Genomic DNA, 27780 nt, shown 5'->3' with positions numbered 1-27780 from the left:
GTCAAGAATCCTTGGGCCTCTGTCTTGAGAATATACTGAAGGGGAACACAGATTGAATCTGGGAGGCCAGTTAGGAGGCCATTGCAAAAATCTAGGGAAGAGAGGGCTTGGGCTAGTGTTGTAGTGAGAGAGGTGGTGAGCAGTGAGTGGATTCTGGTTATATTTTGAAAGGAGGGCCTCTGGATTTGCTGATGGAATGGGTGAGAGGCATGAAGGAAAGAGAGAAGTGGGGGAGGACCCTAAGGATTTTGGGCTGAGCAACTGGAGGAAGGGAATTGCAATGTTCCAAGGTGGGGAAGGCTGTGGAAGAATCAGGTTTGGGGCAGAAATGTTCTTGAATGATCTAATACTCTTCCAAGAAGAGTTGTTGAATAGAAAGATGGGTATAGGGTCTAGATTAGAAGAAGTCTGAGTTAGAGATAATCATTTGGGAGTCATCAACCTAACGATGGTATTTAAAGAATTGAGGCAAGGTGATGTTATCAAGGGAGTACTTACTTATAAGCAGAAAGGAGAAGAGATCGAAAGACCGAATCCTGGGTCACTTCAACATTTACAGGTCCAAGAGGATCCATTGAAAGAGACTGAGAGAAGCAGCCTGAGGGGAAAGGGGAATATTATGAGAGTCTGATGTACAGGCAATCAAATGACAGAGGTATTTCAAGGAGGGGGGAATGATCAGCTCTGTCAATGCCACTGATGGTTCAAGTAAGTTGGAAACTAGGAATTTACCGTTTGCTTTTAGCTTCATGGAACTCATTGGTGACCGTGATAGGGGAATTGTGGTGATGCAGCTGGCATCAAAATGTTGATATGCTCGAGCTTGAGTGGCTGGAGGCATGCTTTCATGGAGAGAGTAGCCTGGCACAGGTGTCAGGACCTAAGTGTGATGAAGAGGTCTCTTTGGGGTTGTGTATCTGGTCATGGCAACTGGATTTTGGTTATGTATAAGAGAATTAATCAAATAAGTATGTTTATTGAAGATAATGGGAGCCAGGTTTCTCCCTTTCAGAGAAGAGAGTTGCAAATATGAAAAGAGAAATTAGAATGAACCTTAGAGTATTGGATCAGAATTGAACTTATCAGTGTAATCCCATTTCATGTATGTATGTGTGTCCATAAATATATATATATATATTTATGCACACACATAGATAGCCATAGAAATACTATATAAGTCAATGTGTAGGTGTCTGTATCGATCTAATCTATCTATCTTCATATTCTCTACCTCTGTCCACTAAGAGGGAGTGGGAGGGCGTGGGAGTAATAGGATGAGTATACAGCACTGATTCTTTGTTCCTAAAACCACTTGTCACTTAAGGAACGAGAATTCCTTGGAGAAATGGTTGATTTCAGGACCAGGCCAGGGAAGTATGGGTCACTCATTGTCTAAACATGGAATAGCTTGAGCACTGAAATACATATTGAGCACATTTATTATATTCCACTGAATAACATAAGGATTCATGAGTCCATACAGATACAGTTAAGTAAATGCAGGCAATGAAAGCTTAATAAAGAACAGGATATCTGCCCAAAGTGTCTGCTCACAAAATGCTTATTAATTGCAAAGAGAAATTTTGGTTTTTTACATAAAGAAGCCTGGCAGATACCATCTTAATCCAAAAGATTAAAGTTAACATCATCAGTAATGGAACAACTAGAAATTATGTAACACATAAGATGTAATAAGATGATCTCTGAATCACCTGGATCTAGTCAGGAGGAAACAGACAAATTCAGATTGAGAGGCAGTCTACAAAATAGCTAGACTGTAGTCTTCAACAGTGTTAAGATCATGATAGTCAAGGAAAGATTGAAGAACTGTTCTAGATCAAAGGAGACCTGAGAGTTGTGACAACTAAATTCAACATGTGACCCTGGACCGGGTTTGTAATCTACAAAGGACATTTTGGGAACTATTGGCAAAACTTGAATGGTGTCTGAGGATAAGGTGATAAGGATGTGTCAATGTTAATTTCCTGATTTTGATGGTTGTATTATGATTATTTAGGAGAATATCTTTTTTTTTTTTGGTACCAAATGCATTACTGTATTTGGGGATAATGGGTAAATCAGTCAGCAACTTAATCTCAAATGTTTCAGGAAAAACTTCTTGTACTGTTCCTGCTATACTTTCCTGTAATATTGAGTTGTTGTTTTTTTTTAAGTAATAAAAACCAGAAACTACTAATTGAGACTAGGAAATAGGAAAAGAGAAACTGGGCAAAGCAAGTATAGGCAGCTCCTGGGAATGCCACTACAGTGGGAAGGAGAGAAATGGGGAAGTATTTGGAAGCGAAGACGTCTAAGATTATTTTTCTCTTTCTCATCTTTGTCCCTAAGCACTTTATTCATGTTTATTTTATTACATTTTCCCACCTGGCATTGAAAATATTTTTATATGCCAGTTTCCATTACAGAATACAAACTCCTTGAAGAAAAGGTCTGTGTTTTATATGTGCTTCATATGTAGCGTAACACTTAGCATATTATAATGTGCTCATTGAATATTCAAACAACTGAAACATTTTCAAAAAAACTATGGTTTTAAACGAAGGGTGTGATGAACAATTTTCTTCCTAAACATGGAAGACAAAATAAGAAGTTGACTTTTTAAGGAGGGGAATTTGTAGGCATAACAAATAAACAACTTCCAGATTTGGGGATATAAAATGCTGAAAAGGTTACTAAGTATTTTACAACTAATTTTAATAATCTTTTCAAAGTCATCTGTTCCATATGGATTACATAGAGAAAAGAACTAATGATACATTGAGATAATTAAGAGTGTAGAACATTGTGATCATCTCTGTACCAAATGTGAAATTGTGCATGAAATGTTCCTAGACAGTATCTACAGAAAATGGGCTGGCTCTATTCCCATTCCCTAGGAAATCAATAGTAAATCAAACCATTGGCAGATTTTTCTATTTTATATATGTGTGTGTGTGTGTGTGTAAATTAATAGCTTTTTTTGAAGTGAAGAGAGTAATTTAATAGTTTCGGAAGAAGTGGCCATGAGAGTTTTACATCTACTCAAGATAGGACAAAGAAAACTACTTAGATTCCTATGTTAAATTTCTAGAGATTAATTAAGTTGGAGGCTTGTTCTTAGGAAGTTGCAGTATATGGAGAGAGAACTTTAATGGATATCAAGGGTGAGTAGTAAATCCAAAGCATCATACCTAGGGTGAAAATGTAGTACACTTAGGCATGGATCACTTCCAGGGCCTGGCTTGTCTGAGTTACTCAGAGAGGAAAAAACAAAAGTCTGTATGTAGGGGACGGGGGTCTGGTGGGGAGGGGGTGGGGGGATGAATCGGGCCAGGAGGAAGGGAGAAGGGGCCAGGGAGAGGAGTGTTGAAATGAAATGTATGAGCTCATGGGAAGTGGAAAAAAGAAACAAAAACTAGCAAGAAAATCTTGAGGAGTATAGCTGTGTCTGAAGTCATTTCCCTGTAGCCATCTTACATACAAAGAGAATGAGATATAAGATGTTATCAGTAAATCAGACCAGTAGTGGGAACGCATGCACATTGCAAGTACTTGTGGACAACTCATGCGGTTAATTTCTACCAAACCAACCTTCCATCAACAATTACCTCAACTCTTTTCTTCATGTTGTTTGTATAAACATAGCATAGAAAATATTTAATAGACTGGCATATTCATAATTATATGATTCTATAAAAACCCATGTTAGTAAATAAGGTCACTTTACAAAGGTGAAGAATCGTTGTACGATATATTTTATCTGTTAGAAAATGGTGCCTTTTCTTTATTGCTTACAGTTGCAGAATCGTGTAGATTGTGTTGGTGGTTTTGTTTTTGGAGTATCTATTAGTCAGTCAATCAATTAGTATTTATTGAGCTTCTGCCCAGCATGTAGGGCAGAAAAATTTGCAAACGACACAAATCTTGGAGGATGTTAAATACATGGATGACAGACATAGCATCCAAAAAGATTTTGACAGCCTGGAGCAATGGGCTGAATCTAACAAGATGAAATATAATGTGGATAAATATAAATTCCTGTCCTTTGGTCCAAAAAACTAACTGCCTGTGTATAGGATGGAGTAGATATGCTTTAACAGTGATGTAAGTTAAAAAAAAAAAAAAAAAAAAAGACTTAGTGTCTTAGTGACTAGTCAGCTCAACTTAATTTGTCAGTTTTAGTTGTATGATGTCATGAAATCTAGCATGCAGTTTTGGATTATATTAAGGCGATAATCTTATTTCAGTTTGGCGAGAGACCACATGTAGAGATTGTAGTATTTCTGGAGCCACATTTTAAGAAGAGAGAGACCCAGAACCATGTCATATTTAGAACACCACAGAAACTAAACACATTTATCTGGAAGAAGACTTGGGAGAAAAATGATATGTGTGGACTCTGGTGTGGAAAAGGGATTGGATTTTTTTCACGTGGTCTCAATAATTAGAGCTGGGGCCTACGAATTGAAGTTATAAGGAGATATCTTTCAATTCAATCATTTATAATAGTAAAAGCTGTTCAAAGATGAAAGGGTTCCCAAAGTCTGCAGAAGCAGAATACTGGAGTAGGTAAACCTCAGTGCCCTCATTTTGGGGATAATAACACGGTAGAGGGGCAATCTGAGAACCCAGTGAGATACTGTAAGTAAAGCACTCAGCGCACTGCCTGGCAAATGGCAAGTGATTATATAGCTCATTGGAGTTGTTACTCTTCTTATTATGGGAGGTGTTGATACAAAGCCTGAATCATCACTGTGTTGAGTTGAAGCCAAGAAACTCAGTGGGTGGGTCTGATAAACTAGATGGTGGTTATTTCTAAATGCTCTCTGGGTGCAATCTCTGAAACCAGTTGTTCTTCTATGTGACTTTGAAGAGTGTAACCTTTTTTTAAAAAAAATTCTCTGTGATTCCATTTCATTACTTGCAGATAATGCCAAACCTGCCTTGGGCTGTTGTAAGGATAAAAAAATGAATATATATAATTTAGAACAATGCTTGACATGCTAGTTTTTCAATAAATGAGAGCACTTTTATAATGCTGAAGTATTCAACAAAGGATCGTTGTAGGATACAGGACTTGAGATATATGTTTTGAAAAATATTAAAAATTTAGGTAAATGAAAAGCAGTAGCAAGGTTATTCCCATATGGAAATAGCTTGAATAAAACATGGAGATGGAATTAAGCATTGTGGGATCGTCCGACAGTAAAGAAACCTCACCAGTTAGGTGAGGTTGGCTACTGGTGACCAGTTAGAAATAAAAGTGGATGGAATGAGTGAGGGAAAACCTCAGAAGACCTTTGGTTTGGGGTGGCAAGCAGAGTGGCATTCCACATGCTTTCAGGTAGGGGATGAAACATACATGTGATAGTTTAAAATAACCTTATGAAGTTTTCAGAATAAATTGCCTTCCTTATGCTTAAAAATTATAGATGGAATAGTTGAATCTTTTATGCAAATCCTTCTTTATCCTAGAAATAGAAATTCTATTTCAGGGCAATTTCTATTTCAGAAAGTCCAAAACACTTTCTCCTCCATAAAGTTTTCCCTTCAGATTCATATCACAGTGGTTTTCTTTTTTGTTTGACATCCTTAGCATTCAAAATGTTTTTTGTATCATCCATCGTCATCTGAGAGTGAATTTGAATTCACGATCTGTTGCCAGATCACTTTGTGTTAAATCTATGAAAAAGGTGTTTTTCAAAAGGCTTAAAATGATTTTGTTTTAAAATGAGACCCATCACATTAATGAAACCGATATTCTTGGGAGGCTTATAAGTTGGTTCTAGGAAGACAGGTCCCACAGAGAAGGTCCAAAAGTAGTTTATACACCACACATTCATGGATGAAGGTGTAACTTCTCAAAGCAACTCCATAAAAAAAGACAACACTGCATTAACTGCACGAAGATTCAGTACATAAGTAAAAAACAACTGTCATCATTTGTAGTGACTCAGACACTATTTAGTATGCTAAAATTACCCCGTTGTTTCATACATACAAGCTCCTTGAGAAAAAGTACAGTGATTTTATTTTCTTGGTGTAACTCATAGTGCCACTGTGGGTGCTGGGTTAATGCCGTATTGAATTAAATTTAAATTAGGAGGATATTGGCAACAGGAAAACTATAAAACTATTTCTCCAATGAGGAAGTCAGCATAGGTACTCGGCCTTTTTGTTTCCCAACCTGAATCAGCAGTTTTTTGTTTTCCTTTTTCTTTGTTGTTGTTCCTGGTGGTGGTGGCCTACAGGAGTAGCATAGCAACAGACATTTGGCGTTTCAGTGGAACAAGGGATTGTTGACAGTTACAAGGTGAACTTGGGTGTATGTTTTCCCTTGGTAGCTTCTCAGCAATTGTGTGACCTTCTGGAATTCTGAATTATTCTCCTCTCTAATCAGGCATGAGAATGGTTAGGAATTCTACATTTTTAAGTCTACTACACTCTTGTGCTCAAAGGAATGAGTGCAGCCTATCCCAGGGACACCAAATTTGACTCCCCCAAACAATGACTAAAATAAAATTTGGAACCCTGAGAGAATGAAGGCTGGAGAATGACTTGCTCCCCTGTATCTTCTTTCCAAAAATGTTTTTGGATGTCTTATGAAGGCGTTTAAGGCTTTTTCTACAGCTGCTATTGGTTTTGCCAATTCATTCCTTCAAGCCACACCAATAAACACGTACAAACTCCTCTAATCCTCAGAGAGGTGGAGAAAAAGATAGGTGGGAAGTGCACTGTAGGAGAAGGCTTTCTTTTCACAGGTGAGAAATTCTGCCGTGTATATTCCTATTCCCCTAAATAACTGACAAGGGGAGCATCATGGTGAGCTATTGCAAAGAGCCACCGTCACAGTTACAGTTTCAGTGTGACGGGGCCCCAGACCTGAACTGCAAAGTAGCGTAGAGGATCCTGGAATATAAAACATGGTACAAACACCAAAGAGGATTTAATCTTATTTATAAAAAGGTGGTTGCAGGGGGGTGTCACAAACAGGCGACAGTGACTTGGGATCATCATTAATCACGTTTCAAGTACCAGCAAAGTGAAAACATTCTTCTGGAATTCACTGCAGTGACACTGAATCCTTCTACTAAGCAAATATGTGATGAGTCGATAAAAAGAAAAGAAAAAAGAAAGAAAGGCCCTGAACTCTTGACTACAGATATAATACAGTGAATACAGAAAATCAAAAGCATGCTTTCTATCTGACTCAAAATAAAGGTTCACTTAAACTTGTAAAAGACAACATTTTTATTTGAATGATATGACAGAACTGTCACAGGAGTGTTACCTGCTATAAAGAAAGCCAAAGAATTATTACCTTTATTAGACCAGTGACACTGAGCTTTAGCCATACATTTCTAACTTCTGTCCCTCTACAGAGACAATTTTCTTTTCTTAAATAAACTGTCATGCTAGTGTTAATATATTGTTGGCTCTCTCATGCTCTGAGAATACTGCTGATATAAAACATGTATATGTTAGATTGGTAATAGTATCTTTAGTGTAGCTGACTAGAACAAATGTGTTTCCCTCATGGCTGTGCTAATGTGATAAAGGCAAATGGGCTGTTCATCAGCTTTTGGCTGGGTAGAGACAGTAGAGATAGAGCCACATTCTTTTTTATGCATTAATACCATCGAGAACTTTTCACGAGTTATATTTCATGTGCCTGCGTGTTGCGCAAAGATGTTGTAAAACATGAGATAATGCTACAAATAACAAAGTAGAAAAGCCTGTATCTTTTATAATGATAACAGTCAAACACCAAATGACAGTAACAGGCTGTAAAAAATGGGATGCAAAAAAAAAAAAAAAAAAAAAACCCACAGGGATGGTGTATATCCAGGTCTGCGAGGAGCTAGTGTGTGATTTTAGGTCTTTATGTTAAAGCTTTGTTTTATAATTAAGTAAAACGCAACACAGGGTCAGTGAGTTTAGGAAAGAACATGAAAGCCGGTTTTAAATGAAAGCAGGTTGGGTAGAGTGGATAAAAGCCATATGGAATAAGTTTTTCAATAAATGATGATGCTAATTTCTAGGTATATGTGTGTGTGTATGCTTTTTTTTTTTTTGAGAAGCAGTTTGAAAGGAGTTCACTCATATGATTTAAATATATCAGAGGATGGTTATTTTTGTCAATTTTTGTAAGGCTATTTTAATAAAATTTCATTTTGAATGCTATGATTTGATATTTTTAAATGAAAATGTTAGCATCTGACCTTCAACTACAAGGCATTAAATTTCTCAATGAAGTAATCTGCATAAAAGTTTGATTGAATTGACTCTTCAGGGATCAACGCAGACAAAAATTTCATAACTTTTTATGGTGTAATCCAGGGGTGGTCAGACTACACTCACGGGACAAATCTGGCTGGTTACCTGTTTTTATAAAAGTTTTGCTGGAACACATCCGTGCCCATTCACATACATGTTGTCCCTGGCTGCTTTCCTATTACAGCAGAGTTGAGCAGTTGTGACCTGGACCGTTTGGACCACAAAACCAAATCACTTGGCAAACAAATAAAAAATGTTTTTTCTCTGGCTGTTTACCGAAAAAGTTTGTTTACCCCTGATGTAGAGAGTTGCTAGGTTGCCTGGTTAATTAGCCTAGAACACGGTTAGCAGTTTTTTACGTTATTCTGTATTAGAGAAGTATAGATGAAAATTACCGACTAGATACCAACACCTAAGAAAGTAAATGTTTACAAGGAGCCTTTTGTACTAGCAACCTAAATTGAATTATATCCATATGTAATGCATTTTTGGTATATATGGTTTTGAATATCTTTGCCCTTTGTGTTCATTTCTGTTTGTTTCCAAATATGACCGTAACAAATCTAACTAGTAGCTAAAGAAACAACATGTCTCCAAAAACACTTACAAAGGCATGACAGTCAGAGTTGTTAAATATATGGGACAAACAGTTATGCAGACCTGTGAATACCCTGGTAGACATGACCCCAGCACAAAACTATAACATATAGGTTTATATCTAGATATACAAACACAAGACGTATTATTGAGCCATTAAAATAAAATTCCAGTCTTTCCAGCTGAGGGAAGTGGAGAAGTAGGAAATTAACTTGAGAAAGCCTGCTGAAGTATAGTTATTATAAAATAAAAGGTTATGCAATCAAAATAATAACGGTGATAATTTCTTACAGGTACATCAGACAAAAATCAGTTTCTTCGTCAATGGTTTGGAAGAGGATAATACAGCTTTTGATGCAAGAACTCTAAGTGGTTCAATTACAGATTTTGCCTCTGGTACTATGCAAATAGGACAGAGCTTAAATGGTAAGAGTCCGACTTCAGAAAATTATTTATTTTATCCAATTACACTGTTTCTTAAAAATTGTGTCAAAAATAATATTTTAAAATACCCGAGTGTATTTGTTTCCTGGCGCTGCTGTAACACATCAGCACCAACTGGGTGGCAGCTTAATTAAGCAGATTTCATCCTCTGGTGGTTCTGGAGGGTAGAAGTCTGAAATCAAGGATTCAGCATTGGTTTCTTCTACAGGTTCTGAGGGGAGAATTCATTCCACGCCTCTCCCTTTCTGGTGGCTTCTGGCGATACTTAGTGTTTCTTGACTTGTAGCTGTATAACTTCAATCTTTGCTTCCGTCTTCACCTGGCCTTTTCCCCTTCTCTTTTCAGGACACTTGTGACCACATTTAGGACCCACCCTAATCCAGTATTGTCTTGTCTCAAGATCCTTAATTACATCAGCAAAGACGCTTTTTCCAAATAAACTCACAGTTGCAGGTTGCAGGTAGTCTTATCTTTTGGAGGCCATTATTCAACCCACTATATCAGGGAATCTTTAAAATTAGAACATCTCTATCATTTATTTTTAAAGTAAGAATACTATGTAATAAACTATATATTTTTTTAATTTATTTTTTATTGAAGTAAAGTTGGATTACAATGTTGTGTTAATTTCTACTGTATAGCAAAGTGACTCAGTTACACACATATATATACAGTCTTTTTTTATATATTCTTTTCCATTATGGTTTATCACAGGATATTGAATATAGTTCCCTGTGCTCTACAGTAGGACCTTGTTGTTTATCCATTCTGTATATACCAGTTTGCATCTGCTAATCCCAAACTCCCACTCCTACCCTCTCCCACTCCCCTCCCCCTTGGCAACCACCAGTCTATTCTCTATGTCCGTGGTTTTGCTTCCATTTCATAGATAGGTTCATTTGTGTCATATTTTAGATTCCACATATAAGTGATATATGGTATTTGTCTTTCTCTTTCTGACTTACTTCACTTAGTATGATAATCTCTAGTTGCATCCATGTTGCTGCAAATGGCATTATTTTGTTCTTTTTTATGGCTGAGTAGTATTCCATTGTTTATATGTACCACATCTTTATCCATTCATCTATTGATGGACATCTAGGCTATTTCCATGTCTTGGCTATTGTGAATAGTGCTGCTATGAACATAAGGGTGGATGTATCTTTTTGAATTATAGCCTTGTCTGGATATATGCCCAGGGGTGGGATTGTCGGATCATATGGTAATTCTATTTTTAGTTTTCTGAGGAACCTCCATACTGTTTTCCACAGTGGCTGCACCAACTTCCATTCCCACCAACAGTGTAGGAGGGTTCCCTTTTCTCCACACTCTCTTCAGCATTTGTTATTTGTAGACTTTTTAATGGTGGTCATTCTGACCGTTGTGAGGTGGGACCTCATTGTAGTTTTGGTTTGCTTTTCTCTAATAAGTAGCAATGTTGAGCATCTTTTCGTGTGCCTCCTGGCCATCTGTATTTCTTCTTAAATTATATTTTCTTTCTCTTTTTTTCTCAGGTTTGTATTTTATTGTATGGCTATTGTTAAAGTAGGACTTAGAGTATTAGACAGAAACTGGAAAATAATAGTCAACATGGAATAAACTGGATTAATGGTGTTCATATCTTCCCACCCTAAAAATGCGCCATGTAGATTAAGAAGATAATATGCATCACATCCTGAAAAGAGCAGAAGTTGTATTTAGACTTCTCTTGAAATAACTATCACAGTGGTCGATAAAATTGTCTACACTTTAAAATGGGAATGTGAATTATTTTATATTATTAAAAAATGCTCATTATAAGAAAATCCATACAACACAGAACCCTATAAAATAGGAAGCATTTTCCTTTTTTGACCTTCATAGGTAGATATAGTTAACTTTGTTATACCCTTCCATCATTTTTGTACATATAGCTAGAGACATGGTTATAAATATAATAATTTTCCAAAAATGAAATTATCATACATATGCTTTCTCTGGGCCCTCTGAAAATAAATACTTCCGCTCCAAATGTTACGAGAAACGTATCAGTATGCCTTCTCGTTTAAAATGGCTGCACTGTGTACAGTTGTATAGCTGTAACCAAAACTTTTTAAGCAAGATTGTATTGATGAGCATTTAGGTTATTTCTACTATTTCAATATTATTAGCAGTTATTTGATAGAAAACACTAAATATATATATCCATATATTATATCTGTGTCTATATCTATCATGCCTATACACATATACATATATATGTGCTTGAACAATTGCCTGTGCAGTTCCCTAAGACCTTTTACTTTGGCGTCAATTTCCCTGATTTCAAATCCCGTCTCTCTACTTACTAGCCCTGTGACCTGGAATAACTTTTTAATGTCTCTAAACTGTAGTTACGTCCAATTTAAAATCTTGATGATGATGCTATTACAGTCCCATTGTAAGGATCAAATGAGGCTATGTCATAAAAAGCACCACTGTTTTTCCAGCATCAGGTACCTAGTAGTTGCTTCATATTTGTGGAATGAATGAATACTGTACCTTGTATATACTAACTCATATTGATATGTAATGCTATTATTAATATTATAATTATTTCCTAACATGAATCAATAGAAGTTAAATAGGTTGAAATATATGGTCATTTTTAAATTTTAATACATATGAGATTGATTACCCTAAAGCTTAACAACAGATAATCTCCAGAAAGGTTGTGAAAATTTACAACCTCACTTAAAAATACAGGTAAGTATCTGCCTCCTTAAACAGTAACTGACCTTACAAATTATCCTTGTTTTTTTTCACTTTTGTCATTCCTCTCATTGAAAAATGTTTTTGCACACTGCCTTAGAATTATTTGGCCATTAGTGAGGTTCACTGGCTTTCCACATATGTCTTGATAATTTGCATTTCATTTCTTAATTCCTCGTACATGTTGTGTGTCTATATTTATAGTCTGGAATTTCTTACTTGTAAAAGCTCATTAATGCTAAGAATATTATGTTACACACGTTTTTGTTAGTTTTTAGGTAGTCTGATAACTTTGCATTATAGAAATTTAAAAATATTGTAAGTTTTTAATAAAGGCAAAACATGCATGTAACATAATGCATAAATATTAAGGGGGTACAGCTTTATAAAATTTTAATCCTATGTAATTCTCATCCAGAATGAGATCATCAAACATTTCTTGTGTTAAAGACTCCTAGTGAATACCGACTCTAAAGGGAAACAAGAATAGTGTTAGTAAGGACCTCTATTGGCATAGATTAGTGTTGCCTATTCTTGAATTCTCATGTAAATTAAATCATGCAGTAGGTACTCTTTTGTGTCTAATTCCTTTTCTAAGCACTGTGCCTGTAAGATTTATCTATATTGTGTGTTGCTATTTCTTTAAGCTTTAGGAAATACTTCTTTACTTTTTCAAAGTGGGTATTCTACCCAGAGATACTTGAGAATTTTGGCGATCCGTGTCCTACCAACACTGAGTATTGTCATATGTTATTGTTTGCCATTCTGGTGGCTGTATGGTACATTTCTTGATGATTTATGATGTTGAGAACATTTTCATGTGCTTCTTGGTCATGGCTATGCTCTTTTGTGAAACACCTATTTAAGTTTTTGCCTATTTTTAGTTGGATAGTTTGTCTTTTTATTGCTTACAGGAGCTCTTCAGTATTTTGAATATGAGTTCTTTGACAGATACATGGACTTCAAATATCACCTTCTGGGTTATGGCGTATACTATCATTTTCCTTTGATCAACAGATATTCTTAATTTTAGTGAAGTCCAGTTTACTAACTTTTCTTTCAAACTTAATACTTTTCATGTCCTGTTTAGAATATCTTTGCAAATCCTGAAAGAATAAAGTGTAGGAGAACACCATAAAGACCATAAAGATGTTCCGTTACACTTAAACATTTTCATCACTTCTCTACTACTTTGCAGTGGTAACTTTGTCACAAATTATATATCTGTTATGTGAAGATGGGTTTGTTCCTGAGCTCACGGTTTTGTTTCAATGGTATGTTTGCCCATACTTATCATTAAAGCATTTAGTTCTCATTATTGTAGCTTCATAAAAGTCTTAATATTTAGAAAGATTTAATTTCTCCAACTTTTTTTTTCTTTCAAGATTGTCTTGGCTATTATATGAATTTTAGAAGGAGTTTTTCGTTTTTCACAAAATTTTGAGGGAATTTAAATCCTTAACTCAATTTTGCGAGAATAGACAGCTCTAGAATATCAAGTCTTCCAATCCATGAACATCATATACTCCTTACTTTCTCCCAGCAATGTTTTTAGTTTTCTGTACAGCATCTCATTCATATTTGTAAGACTTAGTCCTGTGTATCTGTTGGTCCTTTTATTCATGTAATTTTACTTCAATTGTTTTGGAACTTTATTCTCTAATTTTCTTTCTGTTATATAAAATGCCATCAATTTTTATATTGACCTTAAGTCCAATGACCTTGCTAAATTTTAATTCTAATAGTTATACAGTCCTATCGTATATACATAGTAGGCACTCAAATCTTTTCAGATGTTTGCAATAAAGGAATAAGTAGTCATGGCTTTGGAGTTGTCACATAGATATTTATGGGTGCTGTTATTAATAATTTTGAAACAATGTAAAATTTTAATTTCCCCCTATGACCTGAGTTATCTAGTTTAAAGAAAAAGTATATATTTTTAATTTTCAAAAAACATTCTAAAACACTGTGGTTAAATTTCCAGGCTCTGGGGTCAGATAAATTTAGGGTTGAATTCAATTTAGTTGTGTATTTTTGGTCAAAATATGTATCCCTTTTAAGTCTTAGGTTTCTAATCTATTAAATAATGTTTTAATAAATGATTCATGGGAAAATTATAAGAATTATATGAGACTGTGTATGTATAGTATGTACTGCTTGTCATATTGTAAATGTTAATAAGTGACAACTATTATTAACCTCTTTGAACATCTGTTTTCTTCTTGTGAAGCAGAGATAACAATTACTTTCCATAGAATTGTTAAGAGATCCAAAGAAACATGACTCTATTATTTTAATTTGTATATTCTTTTAGATCAAGCTAAACTTATGTGAAGAAGTAATATTTTAAGGAACCAATATATTTAGAAGCTTGGTTTGAGTAATTAGTGTATTGAAAAATTTTATCAAGTACTCTGCCTGCAGAAATTCTTAATAACACATTACATCTTGTGAGCATTATTTCAATATTTACCTCCCAATTAGCACTTCTAAAAGTGTTTTATTGCCCCAAATGTTGCTCAAAGTTGTAGACAGTGCCATAAATTTGTCCACTCTGCACTGTGGGGTTGAAATGATTTGCTCCTATTCTATTTCAGTATACTAAATGTTGAATTAATGCTTCCAAAGGACTGTGTGGACTGAAAATGATATTTGTTTTTAAACTGCAAAAAAATTGATTCAACTTCTGATTGGCAAACACATCATTGGAAAAGGGTTTATTTCCAATGTTACTTAGTTTTTATTACAGTTTTTCTCCTTAAGTTCTGAGCATCGGAGAACTACAGGAGGAAAGAATATTTTAAAATAATTTTTATCTTTTTTCCCATCAAGTTATAGGTACGGTTGTACCTACTGTATCTTTTCTCTAATTAGAGATGGCAGATAGACTGGCTCATTACTTCTGCCTAATGAGGCAGGCTCCATGCCACCTCTCTAATCAGAAAAGAGATAGGTACAGAATGTTCCCACGGACTTATTATAAATCATTTTCTTTCTCTCACTTGCTCCTTTTTTCAATAAAAAAATTAAGTCCCTGGCCTCCATACTTTTGTCCGCATCCAAGATGGTTTCATTCAGGAGAGGTAATTGTGCAAGAGATTACTGCGAGCTGAATTAAAGGTGCTCTCATGCAGCACCGGGCTGGCTGTCTCTGCTTTGGAACAGATACTACCTCAAACACAGGCATATCAAACGAAGGCCTTTAGGAAATCAAGATGGCTTTTCTTACTTCTCTGGTTAGGCTTAATTGGTTTCTTTGGTTCTGTACCCAGGAAGCAACGACTTTTCACATGAGTATTCGCTGCTAGAGAGCCTTTTCTTTGAGTCTCATTTCTAACTAGCATAACTTTCTAGAAAAATATGTTGCCAATGACACTTTCTGTTGCTGCAAGCCTTGTCTTTGCCTCACCTAGGAAATTAATCAGTGGACCAGATGAATGCTTTTTCCTGAGCTCTGTATCCGTACTAATGGGATATGTATACGTGTAATGTGTACATATTAACGCGGTACTCTGATTTGCTTGGACTGATTTCTAAATACACAAATAGAAACACCTTAGACCATCCATATCAACCAATATGTATCTGTTTCTTTTTAGAATATTTTCTTCCAGTTGTGTGTTTATTTCAATGCCTCCAGTTGGGCATAAAACCTAGAGGAGTTGTGGTAACAGACATGTAATTGTAAGCAATCTCTAATGTCACTGTGATAATGAACTATAATAGCCCTTCACATTGTGGATTTAAAAATACAAAATCACGTGAATCAAAACTTTCCCGAGCTACTTCTGAATTCATTTATCAACAGAATTCTAATTTCCTTTTAAATGTGGGCATCTCTACATGATGCATTTAAAAGTGTGTAGCACATTCTTAAGAAGGTAATTGGTCATTAAGAAATCAGTGGATGTTTGTTATGTAGCTGTGAAAGTGAATATACAGGGAACAAAACGATAATCATCTGAAGCTAATGCCAGCTTCCCTTCCCTTCATGTTTTCTACTGTGTGTTGTATCTTAATTCACCTGCTTGTTCTTTCTGGAGTTGGAATACTACTTTTCTTTCTACTAGTGTCCCAAAGGTTAACATTTCTAACTTCAGCGAGGGTATAGAAAGTCAGCTTTCCTTTTAGTTTAGTTGAGATTATGCTTAAATTTTTCTGAGAGAATTTTTTTTTTGGGGAATTAGATGAAAAGACAAGAAATAGAAAAGTATAGAAGTTGATGGATTAAGACAGGTAAATGGAATGGAAGAAGAGTATAGGAACAAGGTATATAAAGGTATAAAGCAGTTTAATTAAAGATGAAATTGGTGTTTCAGAGCATTGCAGAAGAGATATCTAGCAATGCTATCAGGACAAGTGGCCCACTATGGTACAAAAATAAAAAGATAATTTAAATGTGTACCTTACAACCATATTAACTAAAAACTGCAGATGAGTTAAAATTCATTAAAATGTGAAATGTGTAATCATGAGGTAGTAGAGGACAGTAAAGGCAAATGTTTCCATAATCCTGGCATATTGAAAGATTTTTATTAGCATGATACCATGGCCAGAAACACTAATGGAAAAATATTGAAACATCTGACTAATAAAATGAGAATTTAAAATTCAAACAATGCTTATCATTTTGTACTCAGTTTGGCAAGGAATAAAAAGAGAGAATGCTAGTGTTGGAACGAGTTTGTGATAACCTGGCAAGCTATGAAAAGTAAAAATGTGGAAGTTACATCATCCAAGTATTCTCCTTCCAGGGCCTATATCTCAAGAATACAATTAAACAAGGCCCTAAATATGTGCACAAAAATGTTCATTGCAGAATGACTTACAGTGGCAAATAATTGGGACCAGTTAAAAGCTTCAAAAGGGAATTGCTTAAACAGATGATAGTTTATACTTAACAATGAAAAAGTGTGCACCATTAAGAGAAATAGAATGTCTGTTGGTAGAGACTTGGCAACAAGTTCATGATGTGTTATTACATGAGAAAAGCATGAGTGTGAGGTACACTATACTCTAACTTATTAACATGAGTTGAAGAAATACAAATCTTCACTGGATATTAAACTCATTGTACATAGAAGTTACTGTTATTATAATAATTAGTGCCCGAGAAACAAGGCATGAAATTTAGAGTCGGACAGTTTTTGGTTTGAATCTGGCTCTGCTTCTTAGAAGCCAATGACTTTGGCAAAGAATTGAGCTTCTCAATCCAATTTCCTCATTTGTTTCCTCATATGTAACATGTGTTTCAGATAGAGTTTTCAAAGCAAGTATAAAACTTATGAATAATATATACTTGGTTCGTGTTTGATACTCAATGAAACTTTGCTATTATAAATATTAATGTTATAATTTAGATATTAAGTTGATGGACTTTGTGAAAGTTAAATATTTAAAAATAATGGTCATGGACTACATTTAATTTTTTGGCTGAAAAGCAAAATTTTCTTAGAGTGAGGAAGAAAAAAATGTTCAATTTAGGGCAATGATGTACTAGATGTTTAAAACTGCTGTATTTTGTGTAGGAAAGTCCCATGAAATAATTTCTTTCTCTCTTCAAAGATTAGTCCTCGCTGGTACTCTTCATTGTTTCTTACAAATCCTGAATTCTACCTGGTGTTATTTCTCTTTAGTCTGAAGAATTTCCTTTTTCATTGCTTATAATTCAGTCAGTGGGAAACAAATTCCCTCAGCTTTTATGAAAAATGTCTTTAATTTGTCTTTGCTTTTGAAAGATACTTTCACTGGCTGTAGAATTCTACATAGCTAATTGTAATTTTTTCCAGAACTTTAAAGATTGTTGTTTCATTGTCTACTTGCTTTCATTGTTTCTGGTGAGAAATCAGCCATCATTCATATCAATATTCCTTTGTAAGGTATATGCCATTTTTCTCTTGTTGCTTAAAATTTTCTCTCTTATGTTAATAGTTTAAGTTATGCCTGGATGTAGTTTTCATAGTATTTATCCTGGTTGAGGTTTGCTCAGATTCTTGGATGTACAAGTTGAGTTTTCACTACTTTTGGAAGTTCTGATGATGATCTCTTCAAACTTTTCTTGCTTTTCCTTTTTCTTTTCATTCCACATTCTTACTCCTCTTACTCTGGGACTTCAATTACACTTATGTTAGAGCACAGATAGTATCTCACAGATCTTGAGCACAGTTTTTATTTGTTCGCTTGTTTTTGTTTTCCCTACTCTTTTTTTATTCTTAGTGTTTCTCTTTGGATACTTCTATTGATTTGTCTTGATAGTCACTGATTATTTTCTCTCGTGTATCTAGGCTGCCGTTAAGCTTATCTAGAAAATTCTTCATTTTTTAACAGCACACTCTTCGTTTCCAGTATTTCCATTTGGCTCCTTTTTTTAGGATCCACCTCTCTGCTCCTGTTTCCCCATCTTTTCACAGGCATTGTCACCATTTCCACTAGATCTTTTAGTATTTTTACCATAGATATTTTCAAATCCCTATTTGATAATTCCAACATCCGGGCCATGTCTATTGACTATTTCCTTTTTTATGATGGGTCACATTTTCTTGCTGTTTCATGTGTCTTAAAATGTTTTTATTGTTTACCAGACATTTCGTATACGGGAATAGAAGAGAGACAAGTAAATGATAGTGACCAGAGAAAAGAGCACTGCTGGGTCTATCAAGCCTCTAGAGTATGTGTGTTAGTGGAGGGTAGGAGGATGGTGGGAGGATAACAGCACCAAACTGATTTGAAGTTGACCTGGATGTGAGCTTTATTTCAGTTTTAATATAATTTAGTTCACCACTGGTTTCAGATATTTGAGGCTAGAATCAGGGTGGACTCAGACTCTGTGGTTGGTGCTCTTTGGGATTTGTCATCCCAGCCTACGTGGGGCTGCTTTCTTCTTACTCTGTAACTGATTCTGCTACTTCTCACCTCTCTGTTAGGGATGAGAGCAGATGTCGGTCTCAGTTCTCCTATGAAAGAAAGGCTTGTTACTTTCTAGAATTTAATTTATTCGGATTTCTCTGTGTCCTCTACTTTCTGATGGGTTAAAAATGATTTTATAGCTTATCTGGCTTATTTTGGTTGTTTGATAGCAAAGTGATGGTCTATTGCAACTTTCTACATCTGAGGCAGAAGTGAAAGTCCAACTATTATTGTAACACTTGTCAATAACACTATTATTTTCTTTCTTTGACCAACTCTGTACCTTAACTCTGCAGCTCTCTTGGTCCTTAACTATTGCTGGTCTCAGGTATTTTGGCCAAGGAAGGTACCTATTACTTAGCCCAAAAGATTATTTTAGTAGAATTGGAGAATTGACTTTATAGTTACACCTTCTCATTTTTCCTGGAGATTTTTGGCTTTTGTGGGCCTTAAGCTTATGTCTGTTTGTTTTTCAATTTTACATCAGTTATCTTTGGTTTGCCTGAAATCTATTCCCTGCCAATATTTAAACCTGAAACATATTGAGGATTCTGAATTTTTGTTGTTAGACGATCTCAACTTAACTAGTGACTTCTACTGAGCAATATTTTTACTTTTTATTTCAGTGCCTCTTAGCAGTTCCCTTTGTCAAGAAGCAGTCTTTTCATCATTTCATCTAGCATATAAACTTCTTGCATTTCCTTTTTCTGTCTGACATGCACTTGTATTTATCACCTTGTACTCTCTGGTACCCTGAATCAGGTCATCTTTCAACCTCTCTGGGACCTTCAATCAATTGATCTGAACAACTTTTCACTGTTCCCCACTCCCTTGATGTGTATTATTCCCTTGTTAGTCAGCTTAAGTTTCATGGTCAAATATTATAATCACTTTCTTACACACACCGTGACTCTCCTGCCTTTTTTTTTTTTTTTTTCACTTTCTAGTATTATCTTGGCAACACCACAGTACTGGTTAAATGTACCCAATCAGGATGCCTGGTCTCCCTTAAGTTTATGATCATAAACCTCATATGTGCCCTGGATACTGCCCTGCAATCATTCCATATTTCTCTCGTCCATGCAGTTTCCCCATCTTATGACAACTATGTACATAATTTGTTCTCTTCTCAAACTTACTCCTTATCCTCTAAGTTGATATTACCTCCTCTTTCACTATGAAAATGAAACCAAATCATGAAAGAACGTCTATAGATTCAGACTGCTATATTTACCCACCTCTGTCTTACAATCGATCTTATCCAGGAAATTTTCCCAGCCTTTTCCCCACTTACTCCTATATTGTAAAGTCTTCTCTTTAAATGGAATATTTCAAAGGTAAGTTGTTACTCTTCCATGAAAAACATTTTCTTGACCCCGATTTCCTCCACCAGCCCACTGTTTCATTTCTTTGTTCCTCTTTTTAAGCAAAACTCCCCCAAAGTATTGTCAGTGATAGTTGTCTTGAATTCCTCTTTTCCAATTCTACCGAATACTGTCAGGCTTTAGCTCATCACCACAGTTAAACTAATTGACCTTCATTTCATAAATCTAATAGTTAATTTCAATAATTTATGTGACCCATCAACATCATTTAATAGAGTTGAGATCACTCCTTCCTCCTTGATAGACTTTCTTCACTTGGCATCTAAGAGTGCATCATCTCCCAGTTTGCCTTTGAATTTCTAGTTGCTACTTATCACTTTGATTCCTAGTTCCTCTTTATCTATTACTTGACTTCTTAATATTGGTATTCCAGGCCTTACACCCTGACTTTGTTTCCAAGTCTATATACACTCACTCCCTTAAAGATCACCTCTAGTCTCATAGCTTTAAATACCATCTGAATGACTTGACTTCCAAATTGGGATCTACCCATCGCCCTCCCCATAGGCCTCTTTCCTAAACTCCAGAATGCTATATACATCAGACTATCCAAAATCTCCGTTTGGAGGCTTAATTTATACCTCAAAATGAAGCTTATTTTTTCCTACATTGAAATCCTGGTTTTTAGACCTCTCTCTTTGACTCACACAGTTTTTCCCATAGCCTTCCCCATCTCAGGTGAGGGCAACTAGTTTTCCACTACTTCAGAGCAAAGGATTTGGAGTCATCCTTGCCAGTTCTCTTTCTCTCCCATTTGATATCTCAAGTGTCAGAAAAAATCCTGCTGATCATACTTTCAAAATATATCCAGTTTGATTCCTTCTTACCAGCTCCACTAGAATCATTCCCATCCAAGTCATGATTGTTGTTCTTACTGGATTGTTGCAGTCTTTCAGCTGCTTGCACTCTGGCCCTCCACTTTATTCTCAACACAGAAGCCAGAGTTTCTCTGTTAAAAATGAGTCAGATCATATTACTTCTCTGTTCAAAATGCTCTGTTGTTTCCCTGCCTCCCCAGCATGAAAGCCACCATTTTTACAATGGCCTCTAAGACCTACATGAACTGACTGCAGTTGCCTCTCTGGCTTTATCTCTTATTACTGTTTTCCTTGCTCTCTTTGTCGCAACCAAACTGGCCTTTTTCTGTTTCTTGATTTTGTGCGGCAGTTTCTGTCTTAGAGCCTTTGCACCACTGGCTATTCCTTCATTCAGTTGGAACCATTTTACCTTCTGATATCCACAGGGCAGACTCCCTTACCTGCTTCAAGTCTGCTCAGATATCACCTTCTTAATGAAGTCTTCCTTACTACCCTGTTCAAAATTGCCAACACCAGCTCCCCATGTCTGGCCCTCATTATGCCACTCTATTGGTTTTTTTGTTTTTCTGTAACACTTAACTGTTTTCACATATTATACGTTACTTATTATTGTTGTATATATCTGTTTACCCCTCTAGAATATAAGTCTTATGAAGGCAGAGATTTTTTTGTTTGCATTGTTGACTGATAATGTCCCAAGAGCCTAGAAGATTGCCTGTCCCACAGTAGCTATTCAATATTTGCTGAATACATAAATGGACGGCAGGATCTGAAAGCTAGAATATAATGGGTACAAGTCTTTACAGCTTCAATCAGTTTGTCAGCCTCATCTCTTTGGCAATGTTACAGAATTGATACCTTACGAACTAGGTTTGTGAGAATAGAAAATGTTACAAAGAAGTAGTTGAGCAGCCATTGTGACTAAAGGAGAAGAAAGGCTCAAAGATGTTTCCTAGATATACCAGTACAGAGGGAACTAAGGAGGTTGCGGTTGTGTGTGTGCATGCTTGTGAGGTGGGGAGAGAGGGAGGGAGAAGAGGAGAAGGTTAATGGAGCAGAGGGGAAGAGAGAAGGAAGAGGGGACAGAGTAAGTTTAGGGGAATGAGTTTTAAATTATTAATTTGAGATAGTAAAGAATTATCCAAGTGGAAATGGCAAAAGGTCATTTGGGACAAGAGAGTGGATTTGAGGATTGATTTAAGGACTAATGATATGCAGATAAGAATATTCCTCATAGAGGTCATTTTTGAAGCTCTAGAAGCAGGTGAAATTCTGGAAGGAAAGAAATGTAGAAAAAAGACTATTGAGCTATAGATAGAAGGTTGGGAAATGGAGATACGGAAGAGAGGCAGCTGAGGGGATACAGATGTGGCCTGGAAGGATTAGGATTTAGAAGACAGATACTGAAAAATTCACGAAGCTCTTCAATAATATCAAGCAGCTGAATATCAAGGAGAATGAGAAGTTATAAAACTGAAAATGATACCTAGGGTGGCCATCAAGAATGCACTTTCAGTCTAATGATGATGGTCGAAAAGGGACTGTAGATAATTTTAAAATGAGACTGAATGATGAAGGACAGAAGGCCTTGAGTGCGGATAACTGTAGAAGGCTGGGTCTGAAGAGAAGGAAAGCAATTGGCTAAAGTTGGCATAATGCAAGCTGCTGTTCTCTAGTGGTTGATTATTACTTTTGAGTATTTTGCGGTCATCTGTTAATTCTTCGGGATAACACCTTGCCTTTCACTGATCTTAACTACTGGTTCTGGGGGGTGAGTTTTCAGACTTTCCTCAATTCAAGGAACTTTATAATAGTGTATGTATTGTGTAATTGTATAAAATGCCTGTATTAATCGTATATGACTCTATATGGAATGCTTGTGCTTTTTGTTATTGTTGTCTGCAACGATACTGTTATTTAGAACTTTATTTTCCTTTTTATGGTTCCATGACAGCTGGAGTGTATTCTTATCTTTTTGCTATTGATACCTAAAAGCAACATTAACAATAACAAAAACAGAAAACACAGTCTAAATTTTCTGGCATAAAATCCTTACCATTGTGAGCATTAAAAAATAAATGAACAAGCTCCTTTGACTCTCCATTCTAGAGCCATCATAGTTTGAAGTTCTAGATTTTTATGATTTGTTTTTGTTTCAGAGTGAAATGTTTTCTTTTGTGTCACACTGACTAGAGATCAGATAATTAACCTAACCCCATCATGCATAATTTAAATTTCAATTTGCACTTTTGATAGAAATGAGGAAAAGCCATTATCTAAGTCTTTGTGGAATGGACACAGATTTGTTTTCTGTTCTACTGCACTGGCAGTTTGTTTCTTACCTATATCAGTCTATTAATGGTATTGTCAAAATGCTCAGTCTTTAAGCTTTGTTATTTTCAAAGATGAAGATTCTCTACCAAATGTTAAATAGATAGCTAGTGGGAAGCAGCTGCATAGCACAGGGAGATCAGCTTGGTGCTTTGTGACCACCTAGAGGGGTGGGATAGGGAGGGTGGGAGGGAGGCGCAGAGGGAGGGGATATGGGGACATATGTATATATATATAGCTGATTCACTTCGTTATACAGCAGAAAGTAACAAAACATTGTAAAGCAATTATACTCCAATAAAGAGGTTAAAAAAATAAAACAATAAAAAAATAATTTATAAAAAAATGAAGATTCTCAGTTTGATATTATACCAGATATTTTTTCCAAAAATTTACAGTAATTATCTTTAATTCTTTTAGCCTGTAGGTGGGTACCTCTATTTAAAAGCAACTGTGCCAATCACTATACTTCTAGTTCCAATTCTAAAATTTTTTTCGTTCACGAGGACAGATCTAGTCTTAATAACTTGTTGCTGTTTCCTTTTATTTGACTTGAGCATTTTTAGTAACATCTAACTTTCTAAAATCATTTAGAAATTTTTCCTTACATCAGTGGTTTTTTCCAGGTAATGGAGATTTATGACCTTGAAATATCAAAATGTACTTAAACAATTTTTAAAGATTCTTGAAGATCCCCCCTCCTATTCTGTATTTACAATTATCATTCTCATGTCTTTTTTATACCTTTATTATAAGGTTGAACCATATAAAATTGCCATTCTTACAGACTAAAAATTGTCAGATATTAACTATTTCAACCTAATATGCTTATAAGTATACTTAAATAATATACATGCTATTGTCTTCATGTTAAAATTTACATAAGTGACTTTATAGTGTATTTTCACCTTGGCTTTTTCATAAAAATAGTTTTTGAGAATTTAAAATTTTGAGATCTGGTTCACTCATTTTAGCTGCCCTGTTAATATTCCATTTTATGGATAAAAGTATATGTTATGTGTTCCCATGTTAAGAATTTTTTTTTATAATTTAGGAAATTTCATAGTTAACATATTGTATGTTTCTTCTTGTACACATTTGTTTTACTTCTTCCTTTCTAATCTGGAAGCCTTTTCTTTTTCTTGCTTAATTGCCCTGGAGGCTAATACCTCCGGAACAATATTTACTAGAAGTGGTAAATGTGGATGTTGGTGTCTTGTTCCTGATCATAGGGGGAGAGTAGTGTTTTGCCTTCAAGTGTGATGTTAGCTGTTGATTTTTATAAATTCCCTTTCTCAGGTGAGGAATTTCTATTTTTTCAATGTTTTTTGTTTTTATAGTGAAAGAATGTTGGAATTTGACAAATGCTTTTTTCTGCACCTATGGATATGATCATTTGTTTTTGTCCTTTATTCTATCATATTGTTCATTATCTGGTTTTCACATGTTGAACCCACCTTGAATCTTTAGGATAAATCCCAGTTGCTTGTGGTGTATAATCCTTTATTTATGATGTTAAATTTGGTTTACTAGTATTTTATGAAGATATTTTTGATCTGTAACTTTCTTTACTTGTAATGTCTTTATTGGTTTTGGTATCAGGGTAAGATAACTTCATAGAATTATTTGGGAAGTGTTTCTACTTTTTCTGATTTTTGGAAGAGTTTGTGAAGGATTGACATTGTTCCTCTTTTAAATGTTTGTAAGAATTCAGTGAAGACATTGATCCTGGATTTTCTTTGTGGAAAATTTTTTTTTTTACTAAATTAATCTTTTTTATTATCACTCTATCCAGAATGTCTATTTCTTCTTTTTCATTCACTATCAATTTTCTTTGTTTTTATTGTTTCTGCTTCCAGTTTTATTGAAATATAATAGACATACAGCACTGTATAAGTTTAAGGTACACAACATAATGATTTGACTTACATACATCATGAAGTGATTATCACAATAATTTTAGTGAACATCCATCATGTCATACAGGTATAAAAGTAAAGAAATAGAAAAAAAGTTTTTTCTTCTGATGAGAACTCTTGAGATTTACTCTCTTAACAGCTTTTGTATATGACATACAGCAGTGTTAATTATATTTATAATGTTGTACATTACATCACTAGTACTTATTTATCTTATAACTGGAAGTTCATACTTTTCGACTGTCTGCATCCACTTCCCCCTCCCTCCACCCCATCTCCACCTCTGGTAACCACAAATATGATATCTTTTTCTGTAAGTTTGTTTGTTATTTTTTTAAAAGTATAATAGACCTATAGCACTATGTTAGTTCCTGTTACACAGCATATTCAAAATTTCTGTGTATTTCAAACTGATCACTACAATAAATCAGTTACCATATGTCACCATGCAAAGATATTACATAGTTATTAACTATATTCCCCACACTGTACATTTCATACCTGTGACTCATTTATTTTGCAACTGGAATTTTGTACCTCTTAATCTTCCACACTTATTTCTTTCCTTCTCCTTCCCCCTCCCACCACTGGCAAACCCCTATTTGTTATCTGTATCTATAACTCTGTTTATGTTTTATTATGTTTGTTCACTTGTTTTGTTTCTTTAGATTTCACATTTAAGTGAAATCATACATTATTAGCCTTTCTCTGTCTGACTTATTTCACTAAGCATAATACCCTCTAAGTCCATCCATGTCATTGCAAATGACAGGATTTTATTTGTGTATGTGTGTGTGTGTGTGTGTGTGTGTGTACACAACATATTCTTTATCCATTCGTCTATTGATGCACACTTTGGTTGCTTCCATATCTTGGCTATTGTAAATAATGCTACAATGAATATAGACGTGCATACATCTTTTCTAATTGGTGTTTATGCTTCTTTGGATAAATACTGAGGAGTGGTATTGCTAGATCATATGGTAGTTCTATTTTTAATCTTTTGAGAAATCTCCATACTGTTTTCCATAGTGGCTGTACCAATTTACATTCCCACCAACAGTGCACATGAGTTCTCCTTTTCTCCACATCCTTGCAAACACTTGTTATTTGTTGCCTTTTTGATAATAGTTTTTATGACAGGTGTGAGGTAGTATCTCATTGTGGTTTTGATTTGCATTTCCCTGATGATTAGTGATGTTGAGCATCTTTTCATCTGCCTGTTGGCCATCTGTGTATGTTTATCTTTATCTCCTTGGAAAAATGTTTATTTTGATTCTCTGCCCATTTTTCAGTCAGGTTGTTTGTTCTTTTGTTGTTGAATTGTATGAGTTCTTTATATATTTGTGATATTAACCACTTATCAGATATATAATTTGCAAATACCTTCTCCCATTCACTAGGTGGCCTTTTCGTTTTACTGATAGTTTCCTGCTCTGTGAAAAACTTTTTAGTTTGATATAGTCCTGTTTATTTTTGCTTTTGTTTCCCCTACCCAAGGAGACATATCTAAAAACATATTATGGAGACCAATGTCAAAGAGCAAATACCTATGTTTTCTTTTAGAAGTTTTATGGTCTTAGGTCTTACATTTAAATCTTTAATCCATTTTGAATTTATTTTTGTGCCTAATGTGACAGTAGTCCACTTTGATTCTTCTGCATCTAGCTGTCCAGTTTTCCCAACACCATTTGTCAAAGAGACTGTCTTTTTCCCATTGTATATTATTGCCTCCTCCTTTTCCATAGAGTAATTGCCCATATAAGTCCATATTCACTGGGCTTTCTATGCTGTTCCATTGATCTATGTGTCTGTTTTTGTGCCAGTATTATACTGTTTTGGTTACTGTAGCTTTGCAGTATAGTTTGAAATCAGGGAGCATGACACCTCTGGGTCTTTCTCAAGAATGTTTTAGCTATTCAGAGTCTTTTGTGTTTCCATACAAATTTTAGAATTATTTGTTCTATTTCTGTGAAAAATGCCACTGGTATTTTGACAGGGATTGCATTGAATCTGTACGTTGTTTGGGTAGTATGGTCATTTTAACATTGTTAGTGTATAGAAATGCAACAAATTTCTGTATATTAATTTTGTAACCTGCATCTTTACTGAATTCATTGATGAGCTCTGGTAGTTTTTTGGTGATGATGTCTATTTCTTCTTGAGTCAGTTTCAGTAATTTGTATCTTTCTAGAAATTGGTCTGTGTGATCTGGATTATCTATTTTAGCATGAATTGTTCCTGGGATTCTCCTATAATCTTTTTATGTCTGTAAGGTCAGTTGTAATGTCCCCTCTTTCATTCCTGATATTAATAATTTGAGTCTTCTTTTTTCTTTGTCCGTCTAGCTGAAGATTTGTCAAATATGTT

The 27780-nt window shown here is 35.1% G+C and overlaps 1 protein-coding gene across 1 annotated transcript in view; it reads left to right on the top strand.

The window, feature by feature from the left end:
• The window catches only part of USH2A (usherin), a gene marked incomplete at both ends in the record, with an annotated part of 783425 nt that overhangs the window by 43922 nt on the left and 711723 nt on the right, over nt 1-27780 (top strand). Inside the window, one exon of the mRNA XM_082834448.1 lies at nt 9168-9300. Coding sequence (XP_082690574.1) covers nt 9168-9300 — 133 coding nt within the window. The remainder of the gene's footprint in view (nt 1-9167; nt 9301-27780) is intronic.

This window comes from Leucopleurus acutus, assembly GCF_964270905.1.
Source record: "Leucopleurus acutus genome assembly, chromosome: 2".
Taxonomy (NCBI): domain Eukaryota; kingdom Metazoa; phylum Chordata; class Mammalia; order Artiodactyla; family Delphinidae; genus Leucopleurus; species Leucopleurus acutus.
This window is presented reverse-complemented; position numbering and strand designations above follow the sequence as displayed.